General features: G+C 38.0%; 1 protein-coding gene across 1 annotated transcript in view; it reads left to right on the top strand.

Annotated features, from left to right (window-relative positions):
- The window catches only part of UHRF2 (ubiquitin like with PHD and ring finger domains 2), a 63,867-nt gene that overhangs the window by 23,282 nt on the left and 25,001 nt on the right, over window positions 1–15,584 (top strand). The window contains exons 4-6 of the mRNA XM_081103411.1: window positions 4,146–4,364; window positions 11,594–11,703; window positions 14,266–14,449. Coding sequence (XP_080959537.1) covers window positions 4,146–4,364; window positions 11,594–11,703; window positions 14,266–14,449 — 513 coding nt within the window. The remainder of the gene's footprint in view (window positions 1–4,145; window positions 4,365–11,593; window positions 11,704–14,265; window positions 14,450–15,584) is intronic.

The following is a 15,584-nucleotide window of genomic DNA, read 5'->3' as shown; positions in this document are numbered from 1 at the left end:
GGGGCCTAGTGCGCGAATTTGCGCATGGGTAATCCCTCAGCCTGGCCAGCAATTGAGGCCTATTGGGGGGCCGGCTGGCAGGGGGAGGGGCCGCAGGAGGTATGCTATGGGAGTGCACTGACTATCAGGGGGCAGCTCCTGAATTGAGCGTCTGCACCCTGGTGGTCAGTGCGTGTCATAACGACTGGTTGAATGGTCGTTCGGTCTTAATGGTTGCTTAAGCATATATATATATGTATATATGTATATATGTATGTATGTGTTGTTAAAGATCAAAATAAGATCTGCCCATTTCATTTAATTGAGTGGTTAAGTCTCAACCTATAGATTACCCCCCTTTTATTCAGTTTTCTCATTGCCTGGACTTTGCTGATTATATTATTTTTGTAATGGTGTTTAACATGTTCCTCTATTAATGTTAGTTTCCTGAAAGCTTATACTTAATTCTAGAGGTTTGATGGGTTTAAATTATATTATTTGATAAGGTTAGTTGAGAGATGGTGTTCACTTATTGTATGTCATTGGGAGGCACATAATACCTGCTTTTCTTCTCTTTTGTGGTAAGATTTTGGGTGGTGTCAGCCTGATCCATAATGGCTTTAGCAGTCATAAATCTTTACCTAAATCCATTGTTTCCTTAAGTGTTGCAAAAATGGTGATACCTTCTATCTTTCCTTAATTTATTAGCTGTTATTCTTTCATAAAGAACTTACCTCAACCAGTTGGTTCATATAGGAGAGTAGGATAAATGAATGATTCTTTAACTTTTTCAGTGTTCAGAATGAGTAAGTTTCCTAGCACTCTCCAGAGATTGGCCAGTGAGATTTTTACTTCTAAGTTTCATGAACTAATGGATTTGTTTTAATCTAACTCAGTTTTGTGTGTGTGTGTGCCCAAATTGTCCCATCTCTAGGTTGTGAGAGCTCCTTCATGTTGAACCTGACGTAATAGTTTATTTAGAAAATGTTTTTATTGACTTAAGAGAGAGAGGAGAAGAAAGGGGAAGAGAAAGAGAAACATCATTGCAAGAGAGAAACATCTTAATCCCTTCACCATTTCACCCCATCCCACAACCCACCTCCCCTATGACAGTTGTCAGTCTGTTCTCTATCCACAAGTCTGTTTCTATTTTGTTAGTTTATTGTTCATTAGGTTCCACATGAATGAAGTTGTAAGGTACTTGTCTTTCTCTGACTGGCTTATTTCATTTAGCATAATGTTCTCCAGGCCCATCCATGCTGTCACAATGGGTAAGATTTTCTTCTTTTTTATGTCTGAGTAGTATTCCATTGTGTAAATGTACCACAGCTTTTTTATCCACTCATGTACTATTGATGGACACTGGGCTTGTTTCATTTTGCTTTTGATTTCTAGGGATTTCTCACATTTTGTTGATTGTTTTATAATTATGTGAAACATTACATGGTTCTATAAGTAAATCTCTAAAACAAAATAAATACATTAGGAGAAACTGTGTCCCTCCTGGTTCCTCCTATAATTATATATAAATATATTTTTTTCACATATATATATTCACATTTATTTGTATTTCCCCTCACATTTATTAGGGGGAAAGTAGCACATATAAACACAGTTTGCATCTTGCTTTCTTTGAGTTAATATAGCTCTCCATATATATCATTCCATAGCAGGTATTCTTTTTTATAGGAGCATAATACTCCATTATATAATTGTATCTGTTATTTTAAGTGGTTTTTCTGTTGTGGACATTAGAGTGTTTCTAGTTCCATTATAGATAGTACAGCTATAAATAGCCTTGTGTATGTTTCTTTTCATAAGGATTTCTGTTTATATTTGGGATGGATTCCTAAAAGTGGAATTCCTGGGTTAATAGGTAAATATATAGACAGTTTTTCTGGCTTTGCCCAAATTCCCCTCTATAATGGGACAGTACCACTTTGTATTCCCAGCAGTAATGTATGAGAATACCTGTTTTTCCATAGCCTATGAACATATATTGTTATCAAACTTCATAAAATATTTTAAGTGGATCTATGTTTTAGAATCTTTGGCAAAAGTGTGGTATGGACTATAAGGTGTGATCCTAATAATGGAGCTATGTTGAGCCTTAAGAGATTTAGAGAAATGCAGGTCTTCACTAAGTGGGTATAGTTTCATTAAAGAAGTGTTGAAGGTACTGCATAAGGAGGACCTAGTAACTAAATGGAAACATGAGAAATTGGGGATAACTCCTAAGTTTCTGGGAGTATGAAAGATTTCCTCTAGAGAAGACTGAGTATTGGCAGATTATGGGATATGGGAATTCTATCTTGGATAACTTTGATTTCAGGTGCTTCTGAGATGTGTGTTAGAAATGTAGTTGGATATATGAATCTGAAGAGGAAATTTTGGGATAGACTAGAGCTTTTGAGTCATCGCTTTATATAGTAAGATATGTGTAGATGAAGATACCCAGGAAAAGAATAATAGTAATATTTGAGCATTTGGATGTTGTCTTAAGAGTAGTTTATATTCCCCTTCCATGTTTATTTTTTACATAGCAATTGACATAACATCTCTTTTACTAGAATTATAAAAATACACTTCATTTTTATGACATTATTCACAGGCTTACTATATACATAGAGCGTATATATACATATACTGTACAATATAATTCTGTTCTGAAATAGTAATTTAGTTCCAGGGCAAATGTAGCTTACATTCTTTAAAATATGAAATGATTTATTTTACCTTATCTTCTATAAACATTTTGTATACAATTTTAAAACTTTGTTCAAGTTCTCTACTTTGTTCAAAATATTTCTGTTCCTGGTGTCTAATTTTGGCAAACTTAGACAAATAAATGGAGGGGTGTTATTTTTGCCATTAAAGTATGCTTTTTTACTGTATTAAACATCAGTAATACATGATAATATGTCAATATAATTTTCATATCACAGCTGAAAAAAGAGTCCGATCTAAAAAAGGAGTTTTCTACCTTATATTGCCTTAAAAATATTAAGGCAGGAACCAAATTCACAGCCATATGAGTACAGTTATTACCATTAGGTACATTTTACATATGAGATTGAGCCACAGAGATGTTTTAGTAACTGTCCCAAGGCTATAGAGCAGTAAGAAGCTAAAGTGGGAATTTAAACGCAGACAGGCTGAAAGTAAAACATTTTGAGTGATGATAATGGTTTCAAAACCTTGCCATATAAGTTGAAGTAAATTCATTTAAAATGTTTTTATTTAAGAGAGAAGATTGAGGGCAGCAGGTACATTTGACAGGTATTAGGTTTGTCATGGAGAGAGTATATAAATTTCATGGTGTAACTTAGGCATACAATGGATGTGTTCCAAAGCTTATCTTTGGTTCAGTATCAAGCATCTTCTCTTTTTAGGGTTAAAACTGACACCTCATCACTTACTGTCTGAGCAAAGGTTGCATGGTTATTTGGAAGGCTTGTGGTGGAGGCAATTATGGCACTGAGGGTAAAATGGGCCCCTTGCAAACCCTGAGATTTTTTCCCCAATTAACTAAAATGTGAAATGACTGGCTAATTAGCTAAAGAGTCCACCCAGGCTTAGTATTAATTTATTCTAAATGAATTAGATATATTCATTAGATATTAGATATATTGTGAGAGTTCTAGGCCTGCATAGTACTTGTTGATTCAGAGCAACCAAACCTCGGTGCTAGAGCTGCTTCTAAATTCAAACCCACTTATATTTTGAACTTGAGGCTCAGTGCATGAAATTCATGCACTTGTTGGGGATCCCTCAGCCAGGATGTCCGACTGCCATGGAAATGAACTGGATTCATGTTCTTATTATATCTAAAACAAATGGCAGAACTGGAACTGGTTCCAAATTCAGGAGGAGGTCAGCATCTACTGTTAAAGTAATTCTTAAACTTGGGTTAAGAAAAGGTGGAGAAAGAAGAACTTGTGTGTTGTTGTTGTTTTAACTCCCCCCAAGTTAGCAAAGAATGTCTCACTAAGATTTTAGCAAGAATTATTTATTCTGGTAGTTAATATAATGAATAAATATCATTTACTTTAAGTACCATTAAGAATACTATGATTAGGTTTTTCTATAGGTTGCATATAATTTTCGTCTTCTTTGGCAGTTATCATAAGCACTGCTCTGTGATTCTTCTCTTCCTCTCTTCTCAGATATCCGGAAAGTGGTATTGTAAAAGTAAATCTGAAGGATCTTCGACCACGCGCTAGAACCATTTTGAAATGGAATGAACTGAATATCGGTGATGTGGTAATGGTTAATTACAATGCAGAAATTCCTAGTAATAGAGGACATTGGTTTGATGCAGAAATTACTGAATTGAAGACAATTTCAAGGACCAAAAAAGAACTTCATGCAACTGTTTTTTTGGGGTAAGACTCTCTTCACTGTTCTAGCATTGCTGCCTTTGGTTCCACAATGGTTTCTGTAAAATTAAGACCTGCCTCCTTTATGTATTGCTTATGCTTAATATCTAAAAATTAGGAATGTAATTTTTAGATATTAAGCACAAGTTCCTTTTTTTTTAAATGGGGGCATCTATGAAAGATGGAAATTTACTTACTAAAGGATACTTTTAAAAATAAGTTCTTAAAATTTTTTTATTAAGAATGACCCTTAAGTCTCTATAGCTACTTTATGGTTGGAGATATTATTTTAAAGCATCTTAGAAATAACTGAGTGTTTTATTAGAGAAATCCTTGCACATCTCACATTTTTTTTTAATAGATTAAATCAAATAATATACAAGAGCATTTCAATAGCCATGGTCTCCATGAGGATCTATGTTGATATAATAGTTGTGACTGTCTACCTAATCAGCTGTCTGCTGTACTTGTAAAACTATCTGAAATTTTTCTTTATGTAGTAATTTCTTCAACTTACAGAATCTGACAAGCTTAACAAAGATAATTCAAAAGGTAAAAATGTCACCAAAACACCAAATCACTCCAAGGTATTTTCATCATAAATTCTTGAAGAAATACTTTTTATTTTTTAATATATTTTATTGATTTTTTACAGAGAGGAAGGGAGAGGGACAGAGAATTAGAAACATCGACGAGAGAGAAACATCAATCAGCTGCCTCCTGCACACCTCCCACTGGGGATATGCCCGCAACCAAGGTACATGCCCTTAACCAGAATCGAACCCGGGACCCTTCGGTCCGTAGGCCGATGCTCCATCCACTGAGCCAAACCGGTCAGGGCTTGAAGAAATACTTTTAGATGTTCCCCTCAAGTGATACAGTACCCTGCATTGTTTCACAGCTACCTTTTCACACTTCAGGAAAATATTATCACCATCTTTCTTAGTCCATGTCTTCTGAATAGAGTTTATTGGATGAATGGTTACTAATTTACTTTAAAAAAAAGTTTGCTAAACTGTTTTCAATTCTTTATTATAAATAATGTTTAAGTAAACAAACTTGTAAATGCATATTTATGCATTTCTTTATTTAGAATGAGTACTTATAAGTACATTTGCTGTATTAGGCATTAGAGATTTTAGGATAACCCTGACAGTTTTCTTTTAAATAAGGGAACCAGCTAAACCAGTGGTCGCCAACTGGTGTTCCACAGACCACGGTGGTCTGTGAAGTCTGAAAGGTTGGCAACCACTGAGCTAAACTATTCTTATCAAGTTCTGGTAAATGGATTATTATAATATACTAGAGGCCCAGTGCACAAAAATTTGTGCACTAGCAGGGGAGGGGGGGTGGGGGGCGTCCCTCAGCCCCACTTGTGCCCTCTCACAGTCTGGGACCCCTTGGGAGATAACCACCTGCTGGCTTAGGCCCACTCCCCGGATGGCAGATGGCAGGCCCGATCCCTTGGTGCCTGCCCCGCTGCCCTGGGTCGCGCACACGGCAGGGCCAATCAGGAGGCTGGGGTGCTGCCCCGGGTCGGGTCACACATGGATACCCACCGCCCCAGGGTCACAGATAGCAGGCGCGGATGGCGCTGTCCCGCCCTGTCTGCAGTATGCAAATTAGCTGCCATCTTTGTTGGTTAATTTGCATATCGTGCTGATTAGCCAATCAGAGGCGTAGCAAAGGTACGTTCAATTATGTTTGTCTATTATTAGATAGTATACTAGAGGCCTGGTGCACAAAAATTTGTGCACTTGCGGGGGGGTCCCCTCAGCCTTGCCTGTGCCCTCTCACAGTCTGGGACCCCTCGGGGGATGACCACCTGCTGGCTTAGGCCCGCTCCCCGGGGGGATTGGGCCTAAGTTGGCAGTCAGACATCCCTCTGGCAGCCCAGGAGCTGTTGGGGGATGTCCACTTGCCAGTGGGGAGCAGACCTAAGCTGTAGTCAGACATCCTTAGTGCTGCTTAGGAGACGGGAGAGGCTCCCACGACCACCATTGTACTGACAGCTCTCAGTCTGGCTTGTGGCTGAGCAGAGCTCCCCCTGTGGGAGTGCACTGACCACCAGGGGACAGCTTCTGCATTGAGCATCTGCCCCCTGGTGGTCAGTGTGTGTCATAGCCACCAGTCATTCTCAGTTGTTCTGCTGTTAGGGTCAATTTGCATATTACCCTTTTATTATATAGGATAGAGGCTTGGTGCACAGGTGGGGGTGGCTGGTTTGCTCTGAAGGGTGTCCCGGATCAGGGTGGGGGTCCCGCTGGGGTGCCTGGCCAGCCTGGATGAGGGACTGATGGCTGTTTGCAGGCTGGTCACACCCCCTTAAGGGTCAGGGTCCCCACTGGGGTGCCTGGCCAGTCTAGGTGAGGGGCTGAGGGCTGTTTTCAGTCTGGCCAAGACCCCCGGCGACAGAAGCTCCCATCCTCTCCTTTTTTTCTTTTTTTTAATTCTGGGATTTATTTACCTTATATAATTGAAACTTTGTAGCCTTGAGAGGAGCTCAGAGCTGGCCTGGGCGGGCGGGAGGGAAGCTTGGCTTCCTCCATCATTGGGGAAACCAAGCCTCCTGCTTGCTCCAGCTCCTTGACTGGTGGGCGTGGCTTAAGGCGTAGCGAAGGTGCAGTCAATTTGCGTGTTTGTCTTTTATTAGTGTAGATTACATATAATGGATATATCTATGATAACCTTGAGGTAACAAATCTGGGATCAAGCATCTGCTTATGGTTAATAATAAAGCAGCAGTCTATAAACTATAGCCCACTGACTGCCTGTTGTTATGAAAAGTTAATTGAATCACAGCAATGCCCATTCATTTATGTATTCTCTGTGGCTGTTTTTGTACTCAACAGAATTGTTGGGTCATTGCAACTGAGACTATCTGGCTTGTAAAACCTAAACTACTTACTCTATTACCCTTGATGGGAAAATGTTTGCTGACTCCTAAGATAAAGAAAAAGCATGTTGTGTGATGTGCTGAAAATAGTTTATATTTTAGAAAACAGTTGCAGAACTTTATCCAAACACAAGCGTGATTTTATTGCCAGAAGTAGGATGCAACTCAATTATAGACTTCCAAGCCACTTGAAATTCTGATATGGATACAAATCATGAAGAAAAGGAGAAAGCACCTATATAAATTGGTTATATAGGAGGTCTTATAAGGTACTTGAGTGCAGGAAGTACAAAAAAGTATGTATACACAATAGGAGAGGATAACAGTACATCACATTGAGCTAAAAAAACAAACAAAAAAAACGTCCCCTAGTGATTCTGAGGTACAGAATCACTTATGGTTAATAAGTGATTTGGGGAACTACAAGTAAGATTGAGTAGAAATTATAGATGGGAAGATATTAGCTCACTAGAGAGGAAAATTATGTGATAGTTATCCTAACAGTAAAACACTCTGTCCTATAAAGCATTATGTTCTTTGTCGTTTAATTTTTTACTAGACATGTTAGGACACAAAGTCAAAAAGGATCCAGTGTGACTTGTGGATTGGAATTTGTTTTTTCATGGTTAGAAATCTTTTCCCCTCGCTGGAAATAGTGGGTAAATAATTGGAGTGAATGTATTCTGCTGTTGATAGACACATAGTGCTGCCATGACATTATATGTGTCCCAGTACTTAAGTTGCATTAATTTTTGTAGTGCACATCTTGTGCAGAGGTAGAATTGCTGGGTTGTAAAAACTGTGCATCTTCAACTTTAATAGATAGAACCAAATATTTAAGTAGTTGTACTGGATTATATATACTTCTATAACAATATGGAAATTCCCTTTTTATTTCCCTGATGACTAATGAAATTAAGAACCTTATGCTTACTGGCAATTTGGATATCTTTTGTGAGGACCCTATTCCAAACATTGGTGTTTGATTGTTGATTGGGGAGTCTGTCTTACTGAGTTCTAATTGTGGAAACTTGACCATTTCAGTTATATGTGGAGAAAATATCTTCTCCAATCCTATGGCTTATCTTTTCTCTTTAATGCTTGCATAGTGTTCTTAATTTTAAATAGTTGAGTTTATCAAACATTTTTTCTTAAGCTTATACTTTCTATAAGAAACCTTGGCTGAACCGGTTTGGCTCAGTGGATAGAGCGTCGGCCTGCGGACTAAAGGGTCCCAGGTTCGATTCCGGTCAAGGGCATGTACCTTGGTTGCGGGCACATCCCTACTGGGGGGCGTGCAGGAGGCAGCTGATCGATGTTTCTAACTCTCTATCCCTCTCTCTTCTTCTCTGTAAAAAAATCAATAAAATATATTTTTTAAAAAAAGAAACCTTCTTGCTTAAACTTTCTAGGGTTGAGGGGTTATGGATGGGGGATGAAACGAGTGAAGATATTCAAAAGGTACAAACTTCCAGTTATAAGATGTATAATTTCCAGGAATGTAGTGAATACCATGGTGACTATAGTTAACATTAGTATATTGTGTATTTGAAAGTTGCTAAGATAGTAGATCTTAAAAATTCTCATCAAGAGAAAAAAAAACATAACTACGTGATGTCATGGATGTTAACGAAACCTTTTGTGGTAATCATTTGTCAGTGTATATATATGTTAGATTATTATGTCATATACTTTAACTTATACAATGCTATGTCAATTACATCTCAATAAAATATAGAAGGGGGAGGGAGAAACTTTTCCCTACCCAGAAAGCATAAAGACACTCCACTGTTACCTTTAAAAACTTGTGGTTGTGCCTTTCTCTAGGTCTTTCATTCACTTGAAGTAGGTTTTTGTGTACAGTGTGAGGGTTTAACTTACCTTGATTTTTTAAGTGTATGTGCTGCTGAAGCGAACACTAACTTACCATGATATATATATGGATAATAACTTACCATTAATTGAGAAGCCCACTTTTTCCTCATTGATCTTCAGTATCTTTATATTTGATACAGCCTTCAGGTCACTATTTTGTAACATTCCCAGCCATCCCTCTTGTGCCTCCTCACTTCCTACCAGTCTCTATGTGGTCTCTATTTTCCATGCTTAGTTATCAGGGTTCTCTCCAGCTAGTCTTTAGTTGATTATTCAGGATGGTTTTTCGGTATTTTAGTTGTAATTCCACTTTGGTCCTGGGAGCATGTCAGTGTAGCTTCCTCTTCCTCCGCCACCATTTTTTAATTCTCTTGAAGTTTTTCTTTATGGAATTACTAGAGGCCTGGTGCACAAAATTCATGCATGGGTGCAGTTCCTGAGATGTGGTGAGCGGGGTCGGATGCTGCGGGCTGGGGCATAGCGTGGGCCTCTGGGCCGCCCAGCGGTGCCGCATGGAAGCTGGGCGGGCAACATGCTCTCTCCCAGCGGGCCTCGCAGACCAGCTCCTGCACGAACCCCGGGGAGCCCAGCCGGCCCTTGTGGTCCTGGTGGCTGCAGCCTGGCTCACTTGAAAGAGGCCACATGGGTGCGTGGCAGGGTGGGTGCCCAGCACCTGAGCGCGGGGGCTTCCCTGGCATCCCAGAGAGGGTAGCAGGGGGAGTGAGAGCGAGCTTGGCGGACACTCCACATTCTCACCACACCTCCATCCCTATCACCTCCACCCCAGGTAGCCAGCGAGAGGTCGCAGTGCATCACCGGCACCTGCCATGTTCCGCATTGCCCTCTGGTAGTCAGTGCACATCATAGTGAGCAGTCGAACTCCTGGTCGAAAGACCACCTGAAGGGACAATTTGCATATTAGGCTTTTATTATATAGGATTCCAGTAAATAAATGAACAGGGAATGATAGAATTGGAATATCACCATTTTCTAACCCCCAGTGAATTAATCTAGGCATTGAGCATCTGTCATTGCTGTCATAGGTAAAGACAACTAAATAATTAGATGCTTTCTGGTGGAAATAGACCTAATAAATAGTTTTACCCAAAAAAAATGAACATGGATTTGATTAAATATTTGTAAAGGTCCAGATAGTAAATAGTTTAACCTTTGGTGGCCAGATGGTTTCTGTCAAAACTACTCAAATCTGCCATTGTGTCAGGAAACCAGCCATTGGGAATACCTAAATGAGTAGGTGTAACTCTGTTTCAGTAAAACTTTACTTACAAAAACAGGCACTGGACCAAGTTTTTTTTCCACTGCTCTGCATCTAACTACCAATTTACTGGAAATATAAACAACAGAAAAAAACTAAACTACACTGTGGGAATGCAAATATCTAAATCAAGACTGTGGGAAACTATAAGACAAATGATGGGAGTTCTTTAACAGGTTGCAAGGAAGAAAGAGATGGTGTGGGAATTTATAGTCTTTAAAACTCTAGCAAAAACTATACATTTGTCTATGCAGTTTTCCTGCATTTGTTTATATTTGACATTAATAGTTTTAAAAGGGTGAAAGGATGGAAAATATCATTTAGCAAATGCTAACTAAACACACACACACACACACACACACACGTACACTTTTGGTACCAAAAGTACGAGTAGAGACACATTTCATAAGAAGCTTTAAGAATTCTAAATCTGTATAAACCCAGTGACATAGCTTCAAAAATATAAAGCAAAACTTGACAGATTAAAAGGAGAAATATATTCAGTCATAACAGGAAACTTTGAAGAAGTATATGCAAACAGGCATAGATTGTTTCCATGAAAAATGTCTTAGTATTTGAAAGACTTTTAAAAATCTTCACCCAACATGCTTACACATGATTGATTTTTAGAAGGTAAGGGAGAGAGAGAAAGAGAAACATCAGTTGGTTGCCTTCTGTATGTGTCCCTACCAAGGATCAAACCCACAACCTAGGTATGTGCCCTGACCGGGAATGAAAGCCATAACTTTTTGGTGTACAGGACGATGTTTCAACCAATTGAGCCACACTGGCAAGGGCTGAAAGCCTTTTTAATTATGTCATATTTTTACCTAGAAACTGACTGTATTTATTGGAAATATGTTTCAATCTTTCATTTTAATTGAGAGTATCATTTATCTAGTCTTTAAATTGAATTTGTGAGATAGCTATCTTTATACCAGATACTCTAAGGGAAGTCTCTAAATTTTTTCCTAATATTACATTAAAGTTACACTTAACTTTGAATATTAACTGATTACTATTGGACTTTTTTTTCTATTGGAAACAATAACTCAGAGTAATTGGAATAACTATAATCCCAATGAGCAAATAGACAAAGTTAGTGAATTTTTACACCTGACTTAATTATCGTTTGCATATGAGTAGATTCTGCTGGCAGAAGTTAACCTTTCTTCCTTTTTCAAACAGGGGTTCCGAAGGAAAATTAAATGACTGCCAGATAAAATTTGTAAATGAAATCTACAAGATCGAGAAACCTGGAGCCCATCCTCTATCATTGGCAGATGGAAAGTTTTTAAGTATGAACTTTTTTCTGGGCTTAGACTACATGTATTGTACGTGATTGGCATTTTAATTGGCCAGGGAATAACTTTTAAGGAAGTATAAAACTTAGCCCATACAATTTTATTTTCAGGATAGCAGTTTTAAGATCCATGGATTTCTTTCATGATAAAATTTGTTTTCAGAGAAATATTTTCTCTTCTTGGCATTTTATTGCCATTTTGTCTACTATAGGTTCTGTTCAAATAAAAATATAGGTCTGTTCAAATAATTCTATTTCAGTAATTTTATGGCCATCCAAGATTAATTTACTAATGAGACCTATTTTTATACCAGTATAGCCTAAGAATAGTAGTGCTGACTGATCCTTGAATTTCTAGGAGGTAATAAATGAGATTTATATAATCATTAAAATGTATTCCTACCTCTTCATTCTACCTATTTTACTGCTTAATATCATGCATCTAGTTGGTAACAGAGTTATGACTAAATCCTAGGTCTTTTCATTTATGATTCAATTGCTGTCTTTCCAAATAGATTACAGTGTCTCACACTCTCTTAGTTCTGGATTTTTTTGTGGAGAGCAATCCATTGATTTTATGCCACATGTCAGTGTCTAATATATTCTGGAAAAGAACTGTTCAAGAGGGAAGAGATCCTGTCTAACCTCTTCTTACCCCAATTGTGCAAGATTGTAAGACAAAAACTTTAACAGATCAATAAATAGACTTTCATGTTACCTATCTAAGCCCTTCCAATTTTTTTTGTTGTTATTCCTCATCCAAGGATATTATTTTTCCATTGATTTTTAGAGAGAGTAGAAAGGAGGGGGAGAGAGGGAGAGAGAAACATCGATGTGAAAGAGACACATCAGTTGGTTGCCTCCTGCGTGCGGCCCGACCAGGGCCGAGGATTGAGCTTGCAACCAATGTATGTGCCCTTGACTGGAATCAAACCTGGGACCCTCCTCAGTCTGTGGGCCAGTGCTCTATCCATTGAGCAAAACTGACTAGGGCAGTCCTTCTAATTTTTTAAGGCTGCAGTGCTAATAATATGTCTAGATTTGAGTTAAGAACCTTAAAGCAGCGATTGCCAACCTTTCGGACCTCATGGACCATCAGTGGTCCACGGACCACCGGTTGGTGACTCCTGCTCCGAAGGTTTCCTTAAACCAGCAGTTGCCAACCTTTTGGACCTCGGACCACCAGTGGTCCACAGACCACCGGTTGGCAACCGCTGCCTTAAAGCATACTCTGTATGACTATTTGTATGGTTATATCTTAAGAAAAAAGGTAACTTGATGAGTAAACCTACTTAATGTGACTTAGTTTTTCTCATTAAAACACAATGGAAAACCAAGATTGTCTAGGTTTTTCTCATGTCTGTTTTCTCCCACTCAGTATGTCTGTATATATATATTTTTTGTTCTCTGTCTAATACTAATCACTTTATAGCTACAACTTTGCACTTGTGTGTAAAGAAACCATTTCAGAGCCACATCCAGACTTCCATTGATCAGATCACTCACTCCCCAACCAAAACTCTAACCATGCCTTTTAGGTTTGTTGTATTTCATTACTTATGTGTTAAGCTACCTTAGTGGAAGTGAAACAAAAGTACTTTTATTGACAAGAACAGGCAGCTGTCAGTCAAAAAGTTAGCACTAAAATCAGTAGCCTTTCCTCTTTTTTTCTTCTTCTATCCCCTTTCTCAAGTACTTTTCCCCATTTTCCTTATATTGTTAGATTAGTTCTGATATGGTAAATTTCCTTACAGATGTACATACTATATAAATTCAAGTAATATAGAACTCCCAGGAGGCAATCATGCTAACAGCGTATGTTATTTCTAGACATCTTCCTCTATATAATTTATCTTTGTATATTTAAATAATTTTGTGTTATTTAAAAATTATTTCCTTTTTGAAATGTGGCTTCCTCTATATTAATAGTTCTTGTAAATTGACATAAAATCTATCCAACTGTTCCTCTTTTGATTGACATTTAATATTAACTTTTGGTATTATGAACATTACTGTAAGACTTTTTGGGTGTACCTATGTATATTTTAAAATTTTAAGGGAACACTTTGTCAAAAGGTGTTTGGATTTAGATAGGGAAGGGACAATAAATGGTACTTCTTAACTTGCCAGAGTTTTGAACCAATTGATAAGTTGGATAAAATCAACTGAGTTAGAAATGCCACTTATTCAACAAAGTATTGTATTTCCCTTGAAATTATAAGATATGGTGTCCTAGTGAGTTCACTGCATTGGTGCACATTTGGGAAACCATGAGTCTAGTCAATATAAATTTTTAAGACAGAAGTGCATTATCCTCATGATGGAGTCTAGTTAGATTTATTACTGACACATGCCTGGGCCCCATCCCTGAAAATTTGATTCATAAATCTAAAATGAGACTCATGCACTTATTATTAAAGTCCCATACTCTGATTAATTCTTATGGTTCCTTTCTCATCATAAAAGCTGTGTGGTATTTTTATGGGTTTTTCTTCAGAAGATTCATAGATATAAAAATGATTTTAAGACTAGGCTTGCTGTATTGTGTTCTTATTAGGGAGAAATGAACCTGAATGTAACTTTTGTCGCGGAGACCCAGATAAAAACTGCCATAATTGCTCCTGTCGTGAATGTGGTGAAAAACAGGACCCAAGCATGCAGCTTCTTTGTGATGAATGTAACCTGGCCTATCATATTTACTGCCTGAACCCACCTTTGGATAAGGTCCCTGAAGAGGAATGGTATGATTATCAGGGTTGTTTTTTTTTTTGTTACCACATTTAAAATTGAATGTGAAATAGATATTTGAACTGCCAAACATAGATTTCCAAAGATGCATAATGTTGCATTAAAGTATTTAATGTATTATGGCCTTAATACTTTTATTATTCAGTTATTACAACAGCTTCTGAACTGGTCTCTAGCTCCATATTTAATGCCTTCAGTCTCTGCTCCAATACAGAATCTATATTCTAAAGACACATGGCATTTCTAATCACTCTTAGCACACATACAATACTGATGTATTTCCTTTATAGCACTTAGCACTTTTCTGAAATTGATTCATTGTATGGACTAGTTTTCCTTAACTACTATGTATAGACACTTGGATCACAAACATTGCTCTTACTCAGCAAAATAGTGCCTGGCATTAGGTTCTGAACAAACCTGATGAAGGAATGGATTCCAGGGGTGACTTTAGGATCATATAATTAGAAAATTGTCTTAGATTACACTATGGAATATATCCACATTGATATTGAGATCCTTCACTTCACCTGGACCTCCTTAACCTTACATCTTTTCTACTTCTCTAAATCACGTTTGGATATTTAATCTCTGAACTTATTTTCTCATCAGACAGATAATACCTGCTTTAACCATAAGATCTTTGATGAAATTATCATTATAAAGGTTAGCACAACAGGTAATATACATTCTTAACGAATTGATTTTTGGAAGCTTTCTTGATTTCCTAATTAGGAGGGATTTCACTTAATAGTATTTATTGCCTTACTATACATAATTTTGCCTTGAATTTGTGTCTGTATCTCACAGCCTAACTTTGCTCTATAGATAATTATGAAATGGAAAGTATAGACAAATTTAAAATTAATGGGAATGGCCAGACGATCTTTATTAAGATACTAACGGCCCCGTACATGACATTCATGCATTGGGGCGGGGGGGGGGGTCCCTTAGCCCTGCCTGGGCCCTCTCACAGTCCAGGACCCCTTGCTCCTTACTACCCACCTGCAGCACAGGTGGGAGAGGCTCCCGCGGCATTCCCGTTTGAGAGCACACTGACCTCCAGGGGGCAGCTCATGAGTTGAGTGTCTGCCCCCTGGTGGTCAGTGCGCATCATAATGACCAGTC

Source organism: Myotis nattereri (assembly GCF_964212035.1).
Source record: "Myotis nattereri genome assembly, chromosome: 12".
Lineage (NCBI taxonomy): Eukaryota > Metazoa > Chordata > Mammalia > Chiroptera > Vespertilionidae > Myotis > Myotis nattereri.
Note: the sequence above shows the minus strand (reverse complement) of the source record. Positions and strands in the feature narration are given on the sequence as shown.